Source organism: Balaenoptera borealis, assembly GCF_965194805.1.
Source record: "Balaenoptera borealis genome assembly, chromosome: 7".
Lineage (NCBI taxonomy): Eukaryota > Metazoa > Chordata > Mammalia > Artiodactyla > Balaenopteridae > Balaenoptera > Balaenoptera borealis.
In genome coordinates, this window is record NC_138864.1 from 129748871 (window position 1) to 129764259 (window position 15389).

The 15389-nt window shown below is 56.5% G+C and overlaps 1 protein-coding gene across 2 annotated transcripts in view; it reads right to left on the bottom strand.

Annotated features, from left to right (window-relative positions):
• The window catches only part of PTPRN2 (protein tyrosine phosphatase receptor type N2), a 708877-nt gene that overhangs the window by 412450 nt on the left and 281038 nt on the right, over nucleotides 1-15389 (bottom strand). For both annotated transcript variants that reach the window (XM_082398840.1, XM_082398839.1), the window contains 2 exons: nucleotides 6806-6892; nucleotides 1748-1827 (listed from right to left, as the gene is read on the bottom strand). In XM_082398840.1, the coding sequence (XP_082254966.1) occupies nucleotides 1748-1827; nucleotides 6806-6892 (167 nt within the window). The remainder of the gene's footprint in view (nucleotides 1-1747; nucleotides 1828-6805; nucleotides 6893-15389) is intronic.

Below are 15389 nucleotides of genomic sequence, written 5' to 3' on the forward strand. Positions count from 1 at the left end.
CAGCTACGCTGGTTCACGAAAATGTAATTCAGAAATTTGAGTATTTAGAGGGTTGTTGATACGACACTCAAACTGCATGTGCAATTTCCCCCTCGGTACCTGACATGAACACATTTAAAATGACCAAGGAACCAGACTTCAAATAATCAACCTTATTTCCCACAGAAAGCAATAAAATAAATGAAATGCCATTGTCATGAATATATTGTCACAATTCTAAAAGATAAAAAGACTTCATTCCTTTTTATTCCATTGAGAGCATCCTTAAGTTCCAGCAAATCCAATTTTGAAAGTATTACTTCCCAGTACTGGGATGAATTGCCAATTATGGAACAATTGTTAATGCATTTCTGGGTAAAAAACTGATAACTGATTTGGTCTTAAATATATTCAATAATCTCTTATGCTGAGGGACGAGGACCATAAAACGGGTGCTGTGCAGGGAAAGAGAGCCCGTGGTCACACAGAGCGAAGCCATTAACACGGAATTCCGCTCCTTTTCAGCCCGCAGAGTGTTTAGAATGGAATCTGCTGACTTCCTTTCTCCGGGACCCACTAGGCTGCTCCGCTCAGCTGGACCCCGAGCTCCACCCCTTACAGTGAAATGAAGCCTGGGAGGCACGTGGGCTGGGGGCGTGCGCGTCAGCTCTCCACAGGCTTAAAGCTGCCAGGTTTCTGGGAAGTAGTACAACTCCGCAAGGAATTCTTCTTTAACCAAAAATTCTGTTCCCCAAATCATTCCTTTCAGCAAATCAGAGTTCCTAAGGGCACCAAAATATCCTACAAGGAAAAGCCAACAGCAACCAAAATAGAGAAGACCTATAGTTTGTTCCACCAAATAGGGTGTTACAGATATTTTTATGCCCTGTTTACCGTCACTGGATAAAGAAACTTTAAGTTAATAGACGCCATAAGATGACACCTCAATTGACGAGAACTAAACGTCCAGATCTCTAAATCAGCCAAAATACCGTGCTGCATTGTACATTGGGGTGAAGATGTAAGTTTCATTAAAAACAGTTCATATATTTAGCCACATACAGGACTGGCTGAAACAAAGAGTCATTTTCTGCTGCGTCTGGGTCGGTGCATTCAGCCACGGCGCTTACAAACGACCATAAAGCACGAGAGTCCTTCCCACTGAGTTACTGGAAACCATCAGGCTCAGGTTCTGTTATGTTTCCTATATTTTTCTTACTGGGCGGAAGGACTGTACATTTTACACAAGCTTTCAGTAGCTGAAAACAAACGTGGGGTGCAGGGGAAAGCAGGCTTCGTACACACCCCACATTCTGCGCTTTGCGTTTTTCATTCAGTGACAACCAACCACACGCTGGGACCCCCCAGAAGATCTCAAAACGCGTGAGCGAGTGACGGGCTGGGCTCTAAGAGGGACGCCGAGGTCAAGCACGGGGCCACTCAGACCTTCGTCCCGTGCTCTCGTGTGCCAGGTGGACACGGTGAAGCCCATGTGAGCTGCTGGGCTGGGACAGGACGGAAAGCCTCAAAGCACAAGGGCACCGTTTTGTCCACACGGGGTCACCGCAGAGGCCGGAGCCCAGCCCCTACACCGCCTTCTATCCGAGCGAGCAGTGCGGTCGCCGTCCCCCCCGCCCCGAGGCCAGCCACTCCCCTCCGGGCCCCACCCGATGAGCATCGGGGTTCTGGGGAGACGGCTGTCCTCCGAGCAGCTGGCCCCCCTCCCCTGCCCGGGTGGGCACGTGCGCTTGCGCGGAAGCAGCCTCACCTGCCGCCTTCGCAGCGTCCGCCGCCGTCATGTTCTGGACGTTGGCGCGCACCCTGAAGGTCACCGCTGGTCCTGAGACCCTGGAAGAGAGCGTTTCACAGGCGTGAGAACCACTCAGCACACGGGCCCCTTCCCTGAACACTACACGCACCCCAGGCGCTGCTCCTCCACACGCGACCTCCGCGGGGGTGGCTTTGCGGGGTCACTGTGACTCTGTTCCCAGATTCCAGCAATTCTATCCACAGGCTTCGCTTTCCTAACGCACACACGGCAGGGCTCTTACAAAAAATTCAAATCAACCCCAATATCCAACAATAACAAGCAAATATTCTTGCAAGGGAAAAAGAAAAATTGTTATGGAAACTGTTTTCAGTATTTTGTTCCCAAGGGAGCCGCAGGAACCAAAAGCAGAAAAGAAAGAGATGGGTATTTTTAAAATTCTCTTGAAAGGAACTTATTGAAATCTTTAGAACTACTCAGTAAAAAAATAACTGGCAGGGGATTGCTAGACAGGAGTTGTCAAAATTTTTCAAAGCTTTTTAAATACTGTGTTGCACATGACTTTGAAAAGTACATCCCTCTTTTAACAACTGATTCGTCTGAAGAGGGGCAGGGAGGCCACCTTCGTCAGGACTGTCCCAGCTCTGCATCTCCTGGCCCGTCATCTCCCGGACAACCCCCAGGAGCTGGCGTCGAGGGAGCCGGAACGGCACGGGCGGCTCGGGGGCGGCTGCGTGCGCTCGGCCCTTCCCATCAGACGCGTGGTTTCCAGGGGCCCCTGGCCATCAGGATGCCCCTGGCAAGGCAGCTGCTCTTCTTGGTGATCAGTGAGGCTCCCCACAACAGGCTCTATGTTCGGTTCCACTGCCCCCCCCGGTTTGTGCTTGAACTGAACGTTAATTATTTTACAGATCACTCGTGTGATGACACTTCCCGCCGGCGCCTTACACGCGTGTGGACGATGGGGCTACGTCTGGGACTGAGTCACGACATCTGAGTGCAACTGCTTCCAAAACTAAGAGAAAGTCCTTCCTCACACGAGCAGTCTGCACCCACCATCAGAGAGCACTAACGACAGAGCCGCACGGCACGACTCTGGGTTCACGTGTGGTTTCTGGACGTTTCTAATCTAAACTGCGTCTGCAGAGCTCCAGGCACACGGGACCCCCCAAATCTAATCTTCCCTCAGGTGCCGACGGTTTTCTCTAAAGATCACACGGACGTCCCCGGTTTCCCAAAGACGGAGCACACAGGGGTTGTTCACCTGCCCCAACACTTGCGGGACCAGCGGGAAAGGCCGACGGGGCACCAGGGCCTTCCTTCCTTCCAGGACGCCACACACATGTCCCTCGGATGCACACATGTGACCCCGGGATGCACACCCGTGACCCTGGGACCGCCTAGCGTGGAAAGCACGCCCTGAATGGAGGGTCCGTGTTGCTGTCACCAGCTCCCTACCTGACACCTGGTCTGTGACGGCCCAGCCCCTGCGCAGCTGAGCCCTGGCCCTGGCACCAGTGAGGGAAGGGTCACCCCGCTGCACGGGGCATATCCAACCCCTTATGGCCGAACACGACGTGAGCTCAGGTGCCCCCTCCCCAGCACCTGCTCTAATGAGCGGGGATGCGAAAGCCTCTGCAGACTTTCCACTGCACAGCCACATCCTGTGTCACCATCTGTCACCCTGCTGAGCCTTTTAACCTCCGAGGCCTGGGTTTGCCCAGCTGTAAAACAGGGGCAGTTCTGGCAAGTCGCCAGGGAAACAAGACAGGAGGCAAATAAGTACAAACTCTGCTCCAGGAAACTGAAACACGTCTTCCAGAATCCTCCAAACCTGCAGGGGTCCTCACATGGGGAGGGAGGTGTGGAGGGTCGGCGGTGGGCACGGGACAGGGGTGCCGCGTCCTCGCCGGGCTCCGGCAGGGTCCAGCTGACCTGGCCTGTGCACAGGACCTCGCGACCGTGTCAGGCTGTGAATTCCCGCTGCGTCTTCAGGAACCGCCCTTCGCCAGCGCAGTCGACCACACGGAAGGGAAATCACACCACTTCTTGCCCCATGAGGGCTCACGAAGGGGGATCCAAAGGGGGACCCGGGATGCGGCTGGCGCCTGCGCTGCCTGAGCTGGTCTGCAGGCTCGGCCGAGGCCCCCAGCGGCTGGGAGTCCGCGAGGCCCTGCAGCGCCGCCCACCCACCCGACTAAGCGCCCAGAGCAGCGGCATCAATCAGCACCGCCCCGGACAGCCACGATTAGATTATAAACCACAGCTGCGGTCGGCGTGCGTCTGCCGGCGTAATTACACCAGTGTGCTGATGCCGTTTTAATGGCTGCTAATGATGTAATAAGAAATAATGAAATTTGCTTGACAGCTACATAACCATTAACAAAACATATTAAGCATAACTAGTACTTCCATAAAAACGCAGACGGTCCTGGAAGTGCCGCTTTGTGGGGCAAACTCCTTTCCTCTCCTGCAACGATGACCAGCCCTGAGAGCGTCTGCGGCACGCAGAGCCCAGTGCCGGCCACGCGGTCGTCCCCCCAGGGACCCCCCAGGTCAGTCCCTGCAGCTGGTGTGCGTCCTCACGTGCTGGGTCCTGGGGGCGACACACAGGACATGCATGTGCGGCATGGGACGCAACACCCCCCCCCCCCACAGACCACGTACAGCATTAAATACCCAGAGGTGTGAGACAAGCGTTAACTGGGCAGGACGGGGGCTCCCACGAGGCCTGGGCACCAAGAAGCAGACTTGAGGGCAGACGGGGAACTCCAGGCCCAGGCGAGGCTGCGGGGAAAGGGCCGCTCAGGGGTTTAGTCACGCGAGAGCCCTGGACCAGACTCCCAAAGGCTGAAAGAGCGGGGTCCAGCATGGCCCCGGGGGAAGTCGGAAGCCCCCGTTCCCTGAGCAGGAAAGAGACTGGCAGGTGATATCTACAAAAGAGCTGGTCTGGGAACCGGCCCAGCTTCCGAGGCTGGAAAGCCCCCCAGGACACCCCTGTGTCCCCAGAGTCTCCAAACCTGGAGGTAGCGTGTCTGGAGGGACAGAGCCGAGGAGTGAGGAGCAGACCCAGGAGAGGGGCCACAGGGGGCGCCAGGCAGGTTAGGCAGCATCTCCTGAAGCCCCCCAGGCCCGAGCCCCCCCACTGGAGCCCCCCAGGACTGACGCCACTTCCCACAGCTCCCTTTCCTCTCCAACCCTCCCTCAAACCCCACCGTGGCAGCAGTGGGGGGGGGGGCAGCCCCGGCCTCCATCCCCTCTGGAAGGTTTCTAAGAAACAAGGGGCAGCAGCGGGGCAGCAGAGGGCACGTCTCCAGGAAACAGCCTGGGGCTGGGGCCTCTGCCTTCCGCCTGCTGCCTGGTCACCACGGAGGGTTTTGCTAAAGGAAGATAATGAAGGTTCAATCAACACAGCCCCGCGTGGGCCTGAGGAGCCCCACTCTAGAGCTGATTTGGGTGATTACTTCTGAGCCACGAGGACGGGCTCCTAGTGCCGCAGGCCACCAGCTGCTCCTGGAAGCTCCTGCCTCAGGACCCCTCTGCCTGGTACGTGAGGCCTTGGAGTTCTCGCACGAGGTTCTTGCCTTTGATGAAGGAGGCGCCCACTCCCTCCCTCCCTCCCTCCCTCAGCCCTGGGCCACATTCAATGCCCCCTCTACAGAGGAAGGGGTGCAGTGTCACTGGGGTCCATCACTCATTCCGTCATGCGTGTGTGTAACACGCACCCACGCCGTGCGGTCAGCGTGCCAGGCGTGCTTATGCAGACATGCAGCAGGGACCACTGGACCTGAGCTGGGTCCTCAGTGGCCAAGCCCGTGGGGACCCAGTGGTGTGAGCGGCCCAGGGGAGTTGCCCACGGGAGCCAGGAACGAGGCAGGAAGCTCCAGGGACCCCCTCCTCCTCTTTGAAGGGAACAGTCGGGACCTCTGGCTCAGGCCGTCTGTCCTGCTTACTGGGCCACACGGAGACCGTGACGGGGCCAAAGGGCCTGTGGAAGTGGCCACGGTCAGCAGGAGCGGCTCCCCGCTGGGCTGTGTGAGGCCCTCCCACTCCAGGGCCTGAGTCTGATGACCAGACCCTCCTGGAGGTCCTGCACACAGGAGCGGTGCCGGACGCACTGCCAATCAATGCGATTTGACACAGGACAGCTGTAAAGGACCCTTGACGTTACAGGTGGGAATACAAGTGGCTTCGGGGGCCTGCGTGCGGCTTAACGGAACACAGAAATGGACCCTCTACCAGCGGGTGACTCGTCTCACACCCGCCCCTCCCACCGCCCCTCCTTCTCCGAGGCCACGGCCCGTCACTGGAGACCTCAGCGGCCCCACGGCACCTGGGCTCCGCTTGGGTCCCCTGTAGTTCATTCTCCATGCGGCTGGAAAGACACTTTCCTGGAGAACATCCGCGGTGGCTCCAGCACTGGGACAAAGGCCACCTGGGCTCCCGGCCGGGCTCCCACGGCCGCATGACCCTTCCATGTAAACGTCCCCCCCCCGTGGGTGGGGTCTCCTGCCCCAGGTTCCTCCCTCTTGGCCTCATGCCTCTGTTCGCGGGGACAGGACGGAAGGCGCCTGACCTTCTCCAGCTCTGTCTACGTGTCCACCTCTGCTGGAAGCTCAGCTCCCCAGAGCAGGACCCCCGCCTGCTCTCCACTCCACCTGGGCACTCAGCGCTCGGTAAACACTTGTGTAGCCACAACTGTCCCCGTGGGCCACCACATGCGCAGAGCTGCCAGAAGAGCCTCATTAGCTGGGGCACCATCCCCAGGGCCCTGGCTTGCCTGCGGGCGCCAGGCCATCCCGACGGTCTAGAGCCTCCCGGGTGGTTCCTGGTGCAGCGGGGAGACCTGAAGCCTGGGGCGGGGTTCTTTCAGGGGATTATAGTCCTTCTGAGGACGCTCGGGTTTCAGCTGCGCTTACAGAACCAATCTGAACCCCACTGGACCCTTCCTTCCTCTTCTTCCCTCACCAGTTTCTCTGTGACACAATTAGCAAACCCCACAAGCTCACGGTGGACCCACCAGACGGAGAAGACGCCCAGGGCCCCGCCCACACTCACGCGATGTCCGAGAAGACACCCGCCGGCATGTCCAGGAGACGCGCCACATCCTCCAGCACCTCCGTCCCCTTCTCTGGGCTCAGCGGGCTGCGGGGAGAGCACAGGGTTACGCGGTGGGCTTGTCACACCCGAGGAGCAGGGACCCCCGCAGCCCGCCCTCCCGCCCTGCTCGGAGAACTGCCCTGGCTGTGCCCCTGTCACATCAGGGCTGGGCTGCAGGCACCGGGGGGGCAGAGGCCTCCCCAGCCGTGATGAATCACCTGCATTTTCCAGCAATAGACCAAGAGTACAATGCGAATGGGGTTGTTAGGGGAGCGTGATGGGCCCAGGAACCGGCAAGTGGTTCATCTCAGCCGGGGGGCAGGGGACGGGGGTGGAGATGGGGGGGGGTGGAGGAGCGGAGGCCGGGAATCCAAGTTCAGGAGGGGCGTCAAACGTACGGAGCAAACGCATGTCTTTAAATGGATCCGGATTCACTTCTCAAATGAGTTATGCGCCAGTGAGGAGACTGAAAGGTCACACTTTTAAGGATGGCAGGGCAGCGCAGGAGCAACTCCCCGAAGGGGCTCACGAGCTGCAGCACGGAGCCTCGGACCCCCAGCAAGGCCAGCGCCCCCAGGGGGGCTCCTCCAGCAGCGCGCGTGACTCAGGTCCCTGAGCCCAGCCTGTCTCGCACCCCAGGCGCTGCCCGTGAAAGCCCGTCAGAGCCCTTCAGAGGAGAACTCGCCTGCGGTTATGTGAGCACCGTCGACAGCCAGGGTTTTCGTCCCAGCCTATCATTCATTCATTCATTCAGCACATGTGCAAGAAAGCCACGGGGTGCCGGGCGCCGCCCGGGAAATTCAGCAACAAACACTGAGCTGCTTCTTGGGGTTTATATCCAAGTGGGGACACAAGCAGCAAAGTCACCAACAAGAGAAAGGGATTGTGTCGTTGGGGGTTGAACTGTGTCACCGAAAATTCACACCTTCACGTCCTAAACCCAGAACCTCAAAATGTGGTCTCACGCGGAAACAGGGTCTGTGAGGTCATCAGGCGGTTCCTCATCCACCAGCACTGGGGTCCCCATGGCAAGAGGAGGTCGGGACACAGACACGCCCGGGGGACGACCGCGAGGACCCAGGTGCCAAGTCCCCTCGCCCCCCGCAGAGGGCGGCAGGAGCCCCGGCGGCACCCTGTGAGGGGAGGGCGGTGAACATGCAGGAGGTGCCCGATGGGCTGTCCCAGGACCGCGTGACTCTAAGAGCCAGCGGGGGCACAGGGCACGAGAAGGAACCAAGGGGGCTCCCAGAGGCGGGGGCCGTGCAGGCGGGTGCCGGGCAGGCCCCGCAGCCTGCTGAGATGGTTCAGGTGTGCGGGCAGCAGCGACTGGCAGGTGAGCGAGACCAGGGGCGAGGGGGTCGCCTCGGGAAGGGCAGAGGCCGAGTCCCCGCGTAGACACGTCGACACGGGCTGTGAGGTCGGCTGGCGTCGGGGGAGGATTCCAGACGTCGCTGCGCCCCGAGGAGAGGCAGAGAAGCAGGCGCAGCGACGGGACTGGGGGCGACTGCTCCGAGATTCCCAGGCTGACCGCCGCGTCCCTCGGAAGACGCTGTCACCCAGTGGAGGAACCGCTCAGGGGGCTGCCATCAGCCAGTCCCACCGCGAGCTGGCGGCAGGTCTGGGCTGGGAGCCACGCCGCCCACGGCGGCGCCTCACGCTACACCCACCTCTTCTCTGGGGGGAGACGGGGCCGCCAGCCCAGCGAAGGAGCTGGGATGTGATTTTTGGGTGGGGACACCGGTTGCTGCCAGTGGCGCCACTTTTACTGACTGTGCCAGGCCCGCTCGCCACACCCCTGCTGGGGACTCCAAACCCTCTCTCCAGCCTCCAAGCCGTTCTTCGTAAGGTGAGGAAGGAGAGGTTGGTCCCGGTCTGCAACTGAGGGGCTGCCCCCACCATCCTGCTTCCTGAGAAAGTAGCCCTCAGGGCTGGGGACCCTCCCATCAAGGATGGACGCATCCCCCAAACCTCCCAAACATGCTCTCCAGAGGCTTTCACGTTATGAGGTTTTAAAATAAGAATGTTTTTAAAGAGGTGTGTGTGCATGTGGTGCAGACACGGGCCCGTTTACCCCGTCCCCTCACTCACGGAATCCGAGGCACACCTCTCAGAGCTGGCATCTCAGCCCCGCCAGGAGGTCAGCTGCCAACCGGGAAAGGAGTCCACTCGGAACCCTCCCTGCCAGGAGCTGCAGGTCAGGTCCGTCTGTTCCTCAGCCAGCCTGGTGCTCGAGCGCGTCTGCATCTACATGAAGTCTGCTGGGACCCCGAGCTCCGCGTGGGGACAGGCCTGGCTTCACGGCAGCCCCGTGGGCACCTGTGCCCTGGTGCCGGGGACAGGTCTCGAGGGAGCCATCCGGTGCTGACCACAGCGCCAGCTCAGTGCGCAGGAGAAATCCCGCCACATCAGAGGGGGGACGAGTCCCACAGCCCGGCGTCAGGAAGACAGGGCCCTGTCCCCCCCTCCCCGGCTCCTGGCCACCGAGCAGGCCCCACCAGCTCTCACCCCTAAGGCCGCGAGGCTCCCTCCTTTCCCTGAACCTCCCTCTGCACGTTGACTCAAAACCACCCAGCACGCCACTTATTTTCAAAGGTCTCTGAGGATTTCGCGTGTTTCGGTCCTGACTCTGTCCATGAGCTGCAGGCTTGCTGAGGGTGTGACCAGCTCTTATCTTTTTTTTTTTTCTCTCCAAAGCCTATGCCCCTGCCAGACACAAACCAACTTCCCAACCAGGTTGCTACGAGATTCCACGAACCCCGTTTCCTAGCTTGTCTTCAACAAGGGGTAACGTAAGGAGATGCGGAGCCCGGCGCCTCCGTCGTGGATGTCAGGCCCACCGTGAGCCTCCTGGCCCTACCTTCTTCCACCCTCACAGCCCAGAAACTGAACGCTTTCCTCCATCACAAGATTATCTAAAACAGCCTTGAAGATAATGATGAAGTTCGCCAGCCCAGAATGTTTTCAGAGGCCGGCTCGCTCTCCGAGGAGACGCCTCGACGACCAGAGCCGCGCGGTGACCCCGTCAGCCCCTCCCATCTCGCTGTCACGGCTCCGGGCAGGCAGGGCAAATGGCTCAGGACAACAGCGGCTCCGTTCTTGTGCAAGTCGGACACACGAGAGGGTGCTGATTGCACTCAAAACGAGCACGCAGTTATTTCTGTTTCATTTTTAAACTATGTGGCCATCAGCTGTCACTTCATGGTCTGAACTTCCTTAGAAAGCAGTTGGAGTTCATTTCAAAAGTCAATGGACGGTTACAGCATGTGCAATTTCATGGGCCCGCCTGTGACAGCTGCCACCCTGATTACCTGGACGCCCAGCACCGCCTGGAAGAGAGCGATGGGGGCGCTTTTAGCAGCCCGAGGTCAGAGCCAGCAGCGGCCGTGGGATCCTCTGCCCGCCTGGTCGTCAGCGGCAGGAAGGATTTCCCGTCGACAGCTGGGCCGGGCCTCCTCACTAAGGCACTTCCTTTCTGAAGCCACACGTTCCTGCTGCTTAACCGAGTTAAACAAGGCTGCTGCTGGGAGCCACTAAGTCAGCCAAACAGGGGCAATGGACTGCGTCCGCATCCTGACCTCGATGGAAGCCCGCTGAGGGGCGGCCGCGCCCCACGCTCAGGAGAGCCTGATGGCCACACGCACAGCCCCACGATGGCCGCGGTGTCCTCAGTCACTGCTGGACCAGAGGAAGGGGCCAAAATGAGGAGGCGATGAGGGAGCTTCGGAGGCCACCCCGAAAATAAAGACTAGTGAAAACGGCGTAAGAGTCAGAAAGATTAGGACCCGTGCAAACTTCTGGAAGGCGTCCCTCCGCCCTCGGCCGTGCGTGACTCCATGGAAATTCTCTCACTCACCGCTCACAACAGACCTGGGAGAAAGGCCCCGTACTAACCTCACTTGAGAGAGGTGCAAACTGAGACTCGGGAAATTAAATCCCTTGCCCGAGAGCGTGCTAGTAAATCCCCAAAGAAAGATGGAAACGGAAAATGTCAAGTTAACGCTGGGATGTCGGCTTCCCGACTGTGGGGTGAGCCCCCCGACTGCTGCACCTCTGCTTGGATTTTAGCCCAACCAGACTGAAGAGCGTCTGCACCCATAACCTCTCCAGGTCTTATTTTTCCAAGCGCTATCGTCTCTTACTTACGAGACACGTGAAAGCAAGCTGAGAACGGGACGCGGCGACGGGGCTGGATGCTCCCGCCAGCCGCACGTTCACGCCTGGGACTCTGCGTCCAAGAGCCGACTGGGCTTCTGCTGCTTCACTGCCTCACTGTGAACTATTTATTTGAAAATTCACCAAAGGCTGGGAACCAAATGAGTGATGGATCACAAAATGAAAACGAGTCAACCTTGATAGAAATCTTTTTGATGAGATGATACTTGAAATCAATAAAATGAGATTTTCACGGGATTCACCAATTATTCTAGTTATCCGTACCCATCATTATAACAAATAATGATATTTACCTTTTTAAATAATCCTGTAAGGTAGTTAAAGTTTTTGCTAACCCACAGGAATTCTCCCCGGTGCAGAGAAGTGACGCTTCTGACGAGGACGATGCTGCAGGCACCACAGTGATTCAAGGTCCCAACTCCAGCCTCGCACCACCGTTTTCCCGCAGGAGTCGAATGAAGGCCCCGTTTTGCAGAGCGTGAGTGAGTGAGCCTATGACAATCTGGGCAGACACACTGAGCTCCCGTGAGGGCGGAGCCCCCCGGCATGGCAGAGCACAGGCAAATTCACCTCGAGCCTCTGACAACCCTGAATTACTCTTATTAAAAACTGTTAACAACCATCCACTCTTCACAGGTAAATCATAAATAGATAAAAAACTGTTGTCTGCTAACAACTTGGCATTTTTTAACATCAAGATGAGACTGTGCTTCTCAACATAAATATATTCAAAATTTTAACAAATATGTTCTCCATAATATATTTGAATAAATATATTCTCCAAAACAATTTTATTCTCCAGGAAAAAAAAAAATTTGCCAACCGCTTAATACAAATCTAAGTATACAACATCTTAGAGTGTCACCTTTATAAAAAGTGCATTGACACCAAAAACATAAAAATGTAAAGCTTTTGTATGCATTCAAAGTTAAGTTGCTATCCACTCAAAAGAGACTTGTAAATATGTTTTATGTAAGCCTCATGGTAACCACAAAGCAAAAGTCAATAGTAGCACAATCTAAGAGAAAAGGCTTTCAGCTTTTCACCACTGAGTATGATGTTACCTGTGGGTTTGTCATACATGGCCTTTTTACGTTGAGGTAAGTTCCCGCTATGCCCGCTTTGTTGAGCGTTTTCATCATAAAAGGAAGTTGAATTTTGTCAAAGGCTTTTCCTACATCTCTTGAGATGGTCATTCTCACCTGCTTCCAAGACACTCCATGAGACCCAGACACGCTGTGTCCCCCATGTGGCGGAGCGCGGATCAGGGTCCGGGAGGAGTGGGGGGAGGGAGGGAACATCTCCCCCGGGAGCCCCTCTCCTGACTCTCCTCCCCGCCCCTCCGGCGGCCCTAACCTCCAGCGGCACCCACACGTGGGGATCCTCCACCGAGCCTCCTCAGGACACACGGCCTCCGCCAGCTCAGCCCCGCCGCGAGAAGCAGCGGGTGGCCCTCTGCTGGCTCCCCCGTCCCACGCCCGGGCCCCGGAGGCTGACCCCAGACCTCGCCAGGGCAGACTCCTCACCCCAGCAGTCGAGGTGCAACTGCCGAACTCAGATTTCAGTCCAGCCCAGGTCGCAGCACAGATGCCGCCCGTGGCACAGAGAGCGAGGTGGGCACGGTGCTGACGGCCAGCATGCCCACTGGCCGGTCCCCTCCGTCCACTGCAGGCCCCCTTATCCCTCCTCCACGGGCAGCAGAGAACCCAGGAGAGCGGACTCTGACCTTGCCACCCACCGCTGGCGCCCGCAGGGCCATCCTACATCTGCTGGGGAAGACCTCACCGCTCACTGCCCATCCTCCAGCCTCATCTCAGCCCCTCAGGTGCCCACGAGCCTCCTGACGCAGGCGGGGCCTTTGCTTGTGCCACTCTGCCCGCCTGCCCCTGCTGAGCTCCAAGCAGGGGCCCTGCAAGCTCATCTGAAGCCTGAAACCAGCTCCGACGTAACCAGTATCCACAGCTAGCGCTTCTAGTAAAACTTTTTAAAGTCATCATTCTACGTAAGCCTATATGCCTCAACTGAGTCTCCTTTGGATACTGGTGTTTTTTTCCATTTTTCCTTTTCCCTCTGGCTTCATTATTCACTTGCAGACTTACTACTATTTTGACAGCAGGGCAAATCCCATCTTTTCATATTTTTCTCCCTCTTTCCTACTCCTTCATATGTAGGAGTGGAATTTAAACTGCTTAACTTTTGACAGATTCAAGTCTTGGCCCATTTATAACACAGATGACACTTTGCAAAAAATCAATTGCAGGTGTTAAGGTATGAAGGTCTGTGGGGATTACTGTGGAATTTCAGGGCATCGTTGAAGACAAAAAGCTAAGCTTCCCCGATGATTATGGAAATCCAACAGCAAAGCAGCTGGTGGGCTGCGTAGATACAGATATGGATGTAGATGTAGATGATACAGATGTAGGTATAGATATATAGGTGTAGGTATAAGTTAGGTGTAGCTGTAGATGTAGACAGATAGATGTAGACATAAATAGATGACACAGATGTAGATGTACAGATGTACAGATGTAGGTATAGATATATAGGTGTAGGTATAGGTTAGGTGTAGCTGTAGATGTAGACAGACAGATACAGACATAAATAGATGACGCAGATGTGAGATGTACACAGGTACAGACGTAGGTATAGGTATGAGTGTAGGTGTACCTGTAGGTGTAGACATGCAGACACAGATATGGACGTAGACACAGATAAATGTAGGTGTAGCTGTAGATGTAGGTACACAGATACAGCTGACAAAGACCTAAGCAGACGACACAGATGTAGGTGTACAGACGTAGGTATCCGCACAGGTGCAGGTGCAGACACACACATACAGGTACAGGTCTTCATGGCTAAGCGAGCAGAGTCCCCACGTCCCCAGACCCTCCTACGTTCCGCACTCCCAGGCTGAGCTGTAGAACCAGCCGGTAGGAGGCGGCCTCTGAGGACAACCATGCGGCAGAGGGAGGCTGCAGGGCCAGGCTCCAGGCCTGCTCGGCGTGGGCTGGGCTTCCTTCCCCTCCCGGCGCCGCCCACCAACAACACATCTCGCCCTTTGCTGCAGCAGAAGGATCCCATGCGGGAAGGGGGCTCACAGTCAGAGACCAAAAGGGTCCCCTGGCACCATCATTCCTTCTGGCACCTTCTGGGCAGCTAGACATGGCCAAGCTGACCTGGAAGGCGTTGGGCCAGAGAGGCACTGAAATTGTTTTCAACACCCATCATATTTGCACTTTTAGGGCATTTTCTCACTTCGTCTACCGCCATGGTTAGAGGCCAGGCAAATGTGAAATATCCTCCAGTTCTAGAATTCCAGCCAATAGCAGACATCAAAATCCAACACGGCTCTATAACCTCAGCAAACGTGAGCCCGCAGATTCCAAGCCATCGCAGACCAAAGAGCCACCCGCAAGGTGTCGCCTTATTTGGAACCCGAGTCAACAAGCTAATAAACAAAAACAAAGTTCTGACACTGACGTGACAACTGGAAATTTGAACACAGACTACATATTTGATAATACTTGATGATATTAAGGGATTTGGGGTCCTTTGTAGGTGTGATATGGCGTTACGCTATGTTAAAAAGAAAGAATCCCTCTATTTTAAAGATATTTCATGAAATGCTTCTAAGACAGTATAACTGGGATTTGTTTCAAAGGAGGAGGAGAGCTGCAAGTAGGTGGGGTGTGACCGGCCTGGGCTGTCTGGGTCGCCGGGCCTGGGTCAGTATCTTGCTCTTGTGTGTGTTCAAAACTCTGCATAGGGAAAAGCAAACACAAATCTGCTGCCCCGTGAAAAATACGAAACTGACAGTCAGGGAAGCCTGTTGGACAGGGGACCCCGTGGCTGCATCTCGTCACCTGGGATGCCCAGGCCCTCGAGCCGAGGCCATGGGGACACCGCCCAGGCCCCTGGAGTGCGGCCACCGGCACGTTATCCTCGCGGCCCCCAGGCTCCCTTAAATCAGCACTGAGGATGCAGATGTAGGGCTGTGAACTGACCCTGGGAGGGCTTTCTAAGTAGAACCTTTGTTTAGAGGCAAAAGCCTTGTCACTGGTGCTTTTAAAGACTCAATTCTGTGACTTTGGGTTTCTGTTACCATCGGATCCTCAAAGTGCCTCGGGAAGGACTCTCACATCAGTTACATCCATTTTCCTAGAATTTCCACAAAGCCTGCCCCCAGCGGGCTGACCCTCGAGCGGAGGCCTCAGCTTCCGGAAGTCCCTTCTCACCCTGTCACTTACTCCCCCAGCACCCCCAGTGCCCGTCTGGTGCTGGGGGTGCAAGACGGACAGAGCAGCTGCCACAAGAAGCCTGATGTCTGTGTGAAGGCATGATCTGCAACTAAGTAAACAGATCCAGAGGG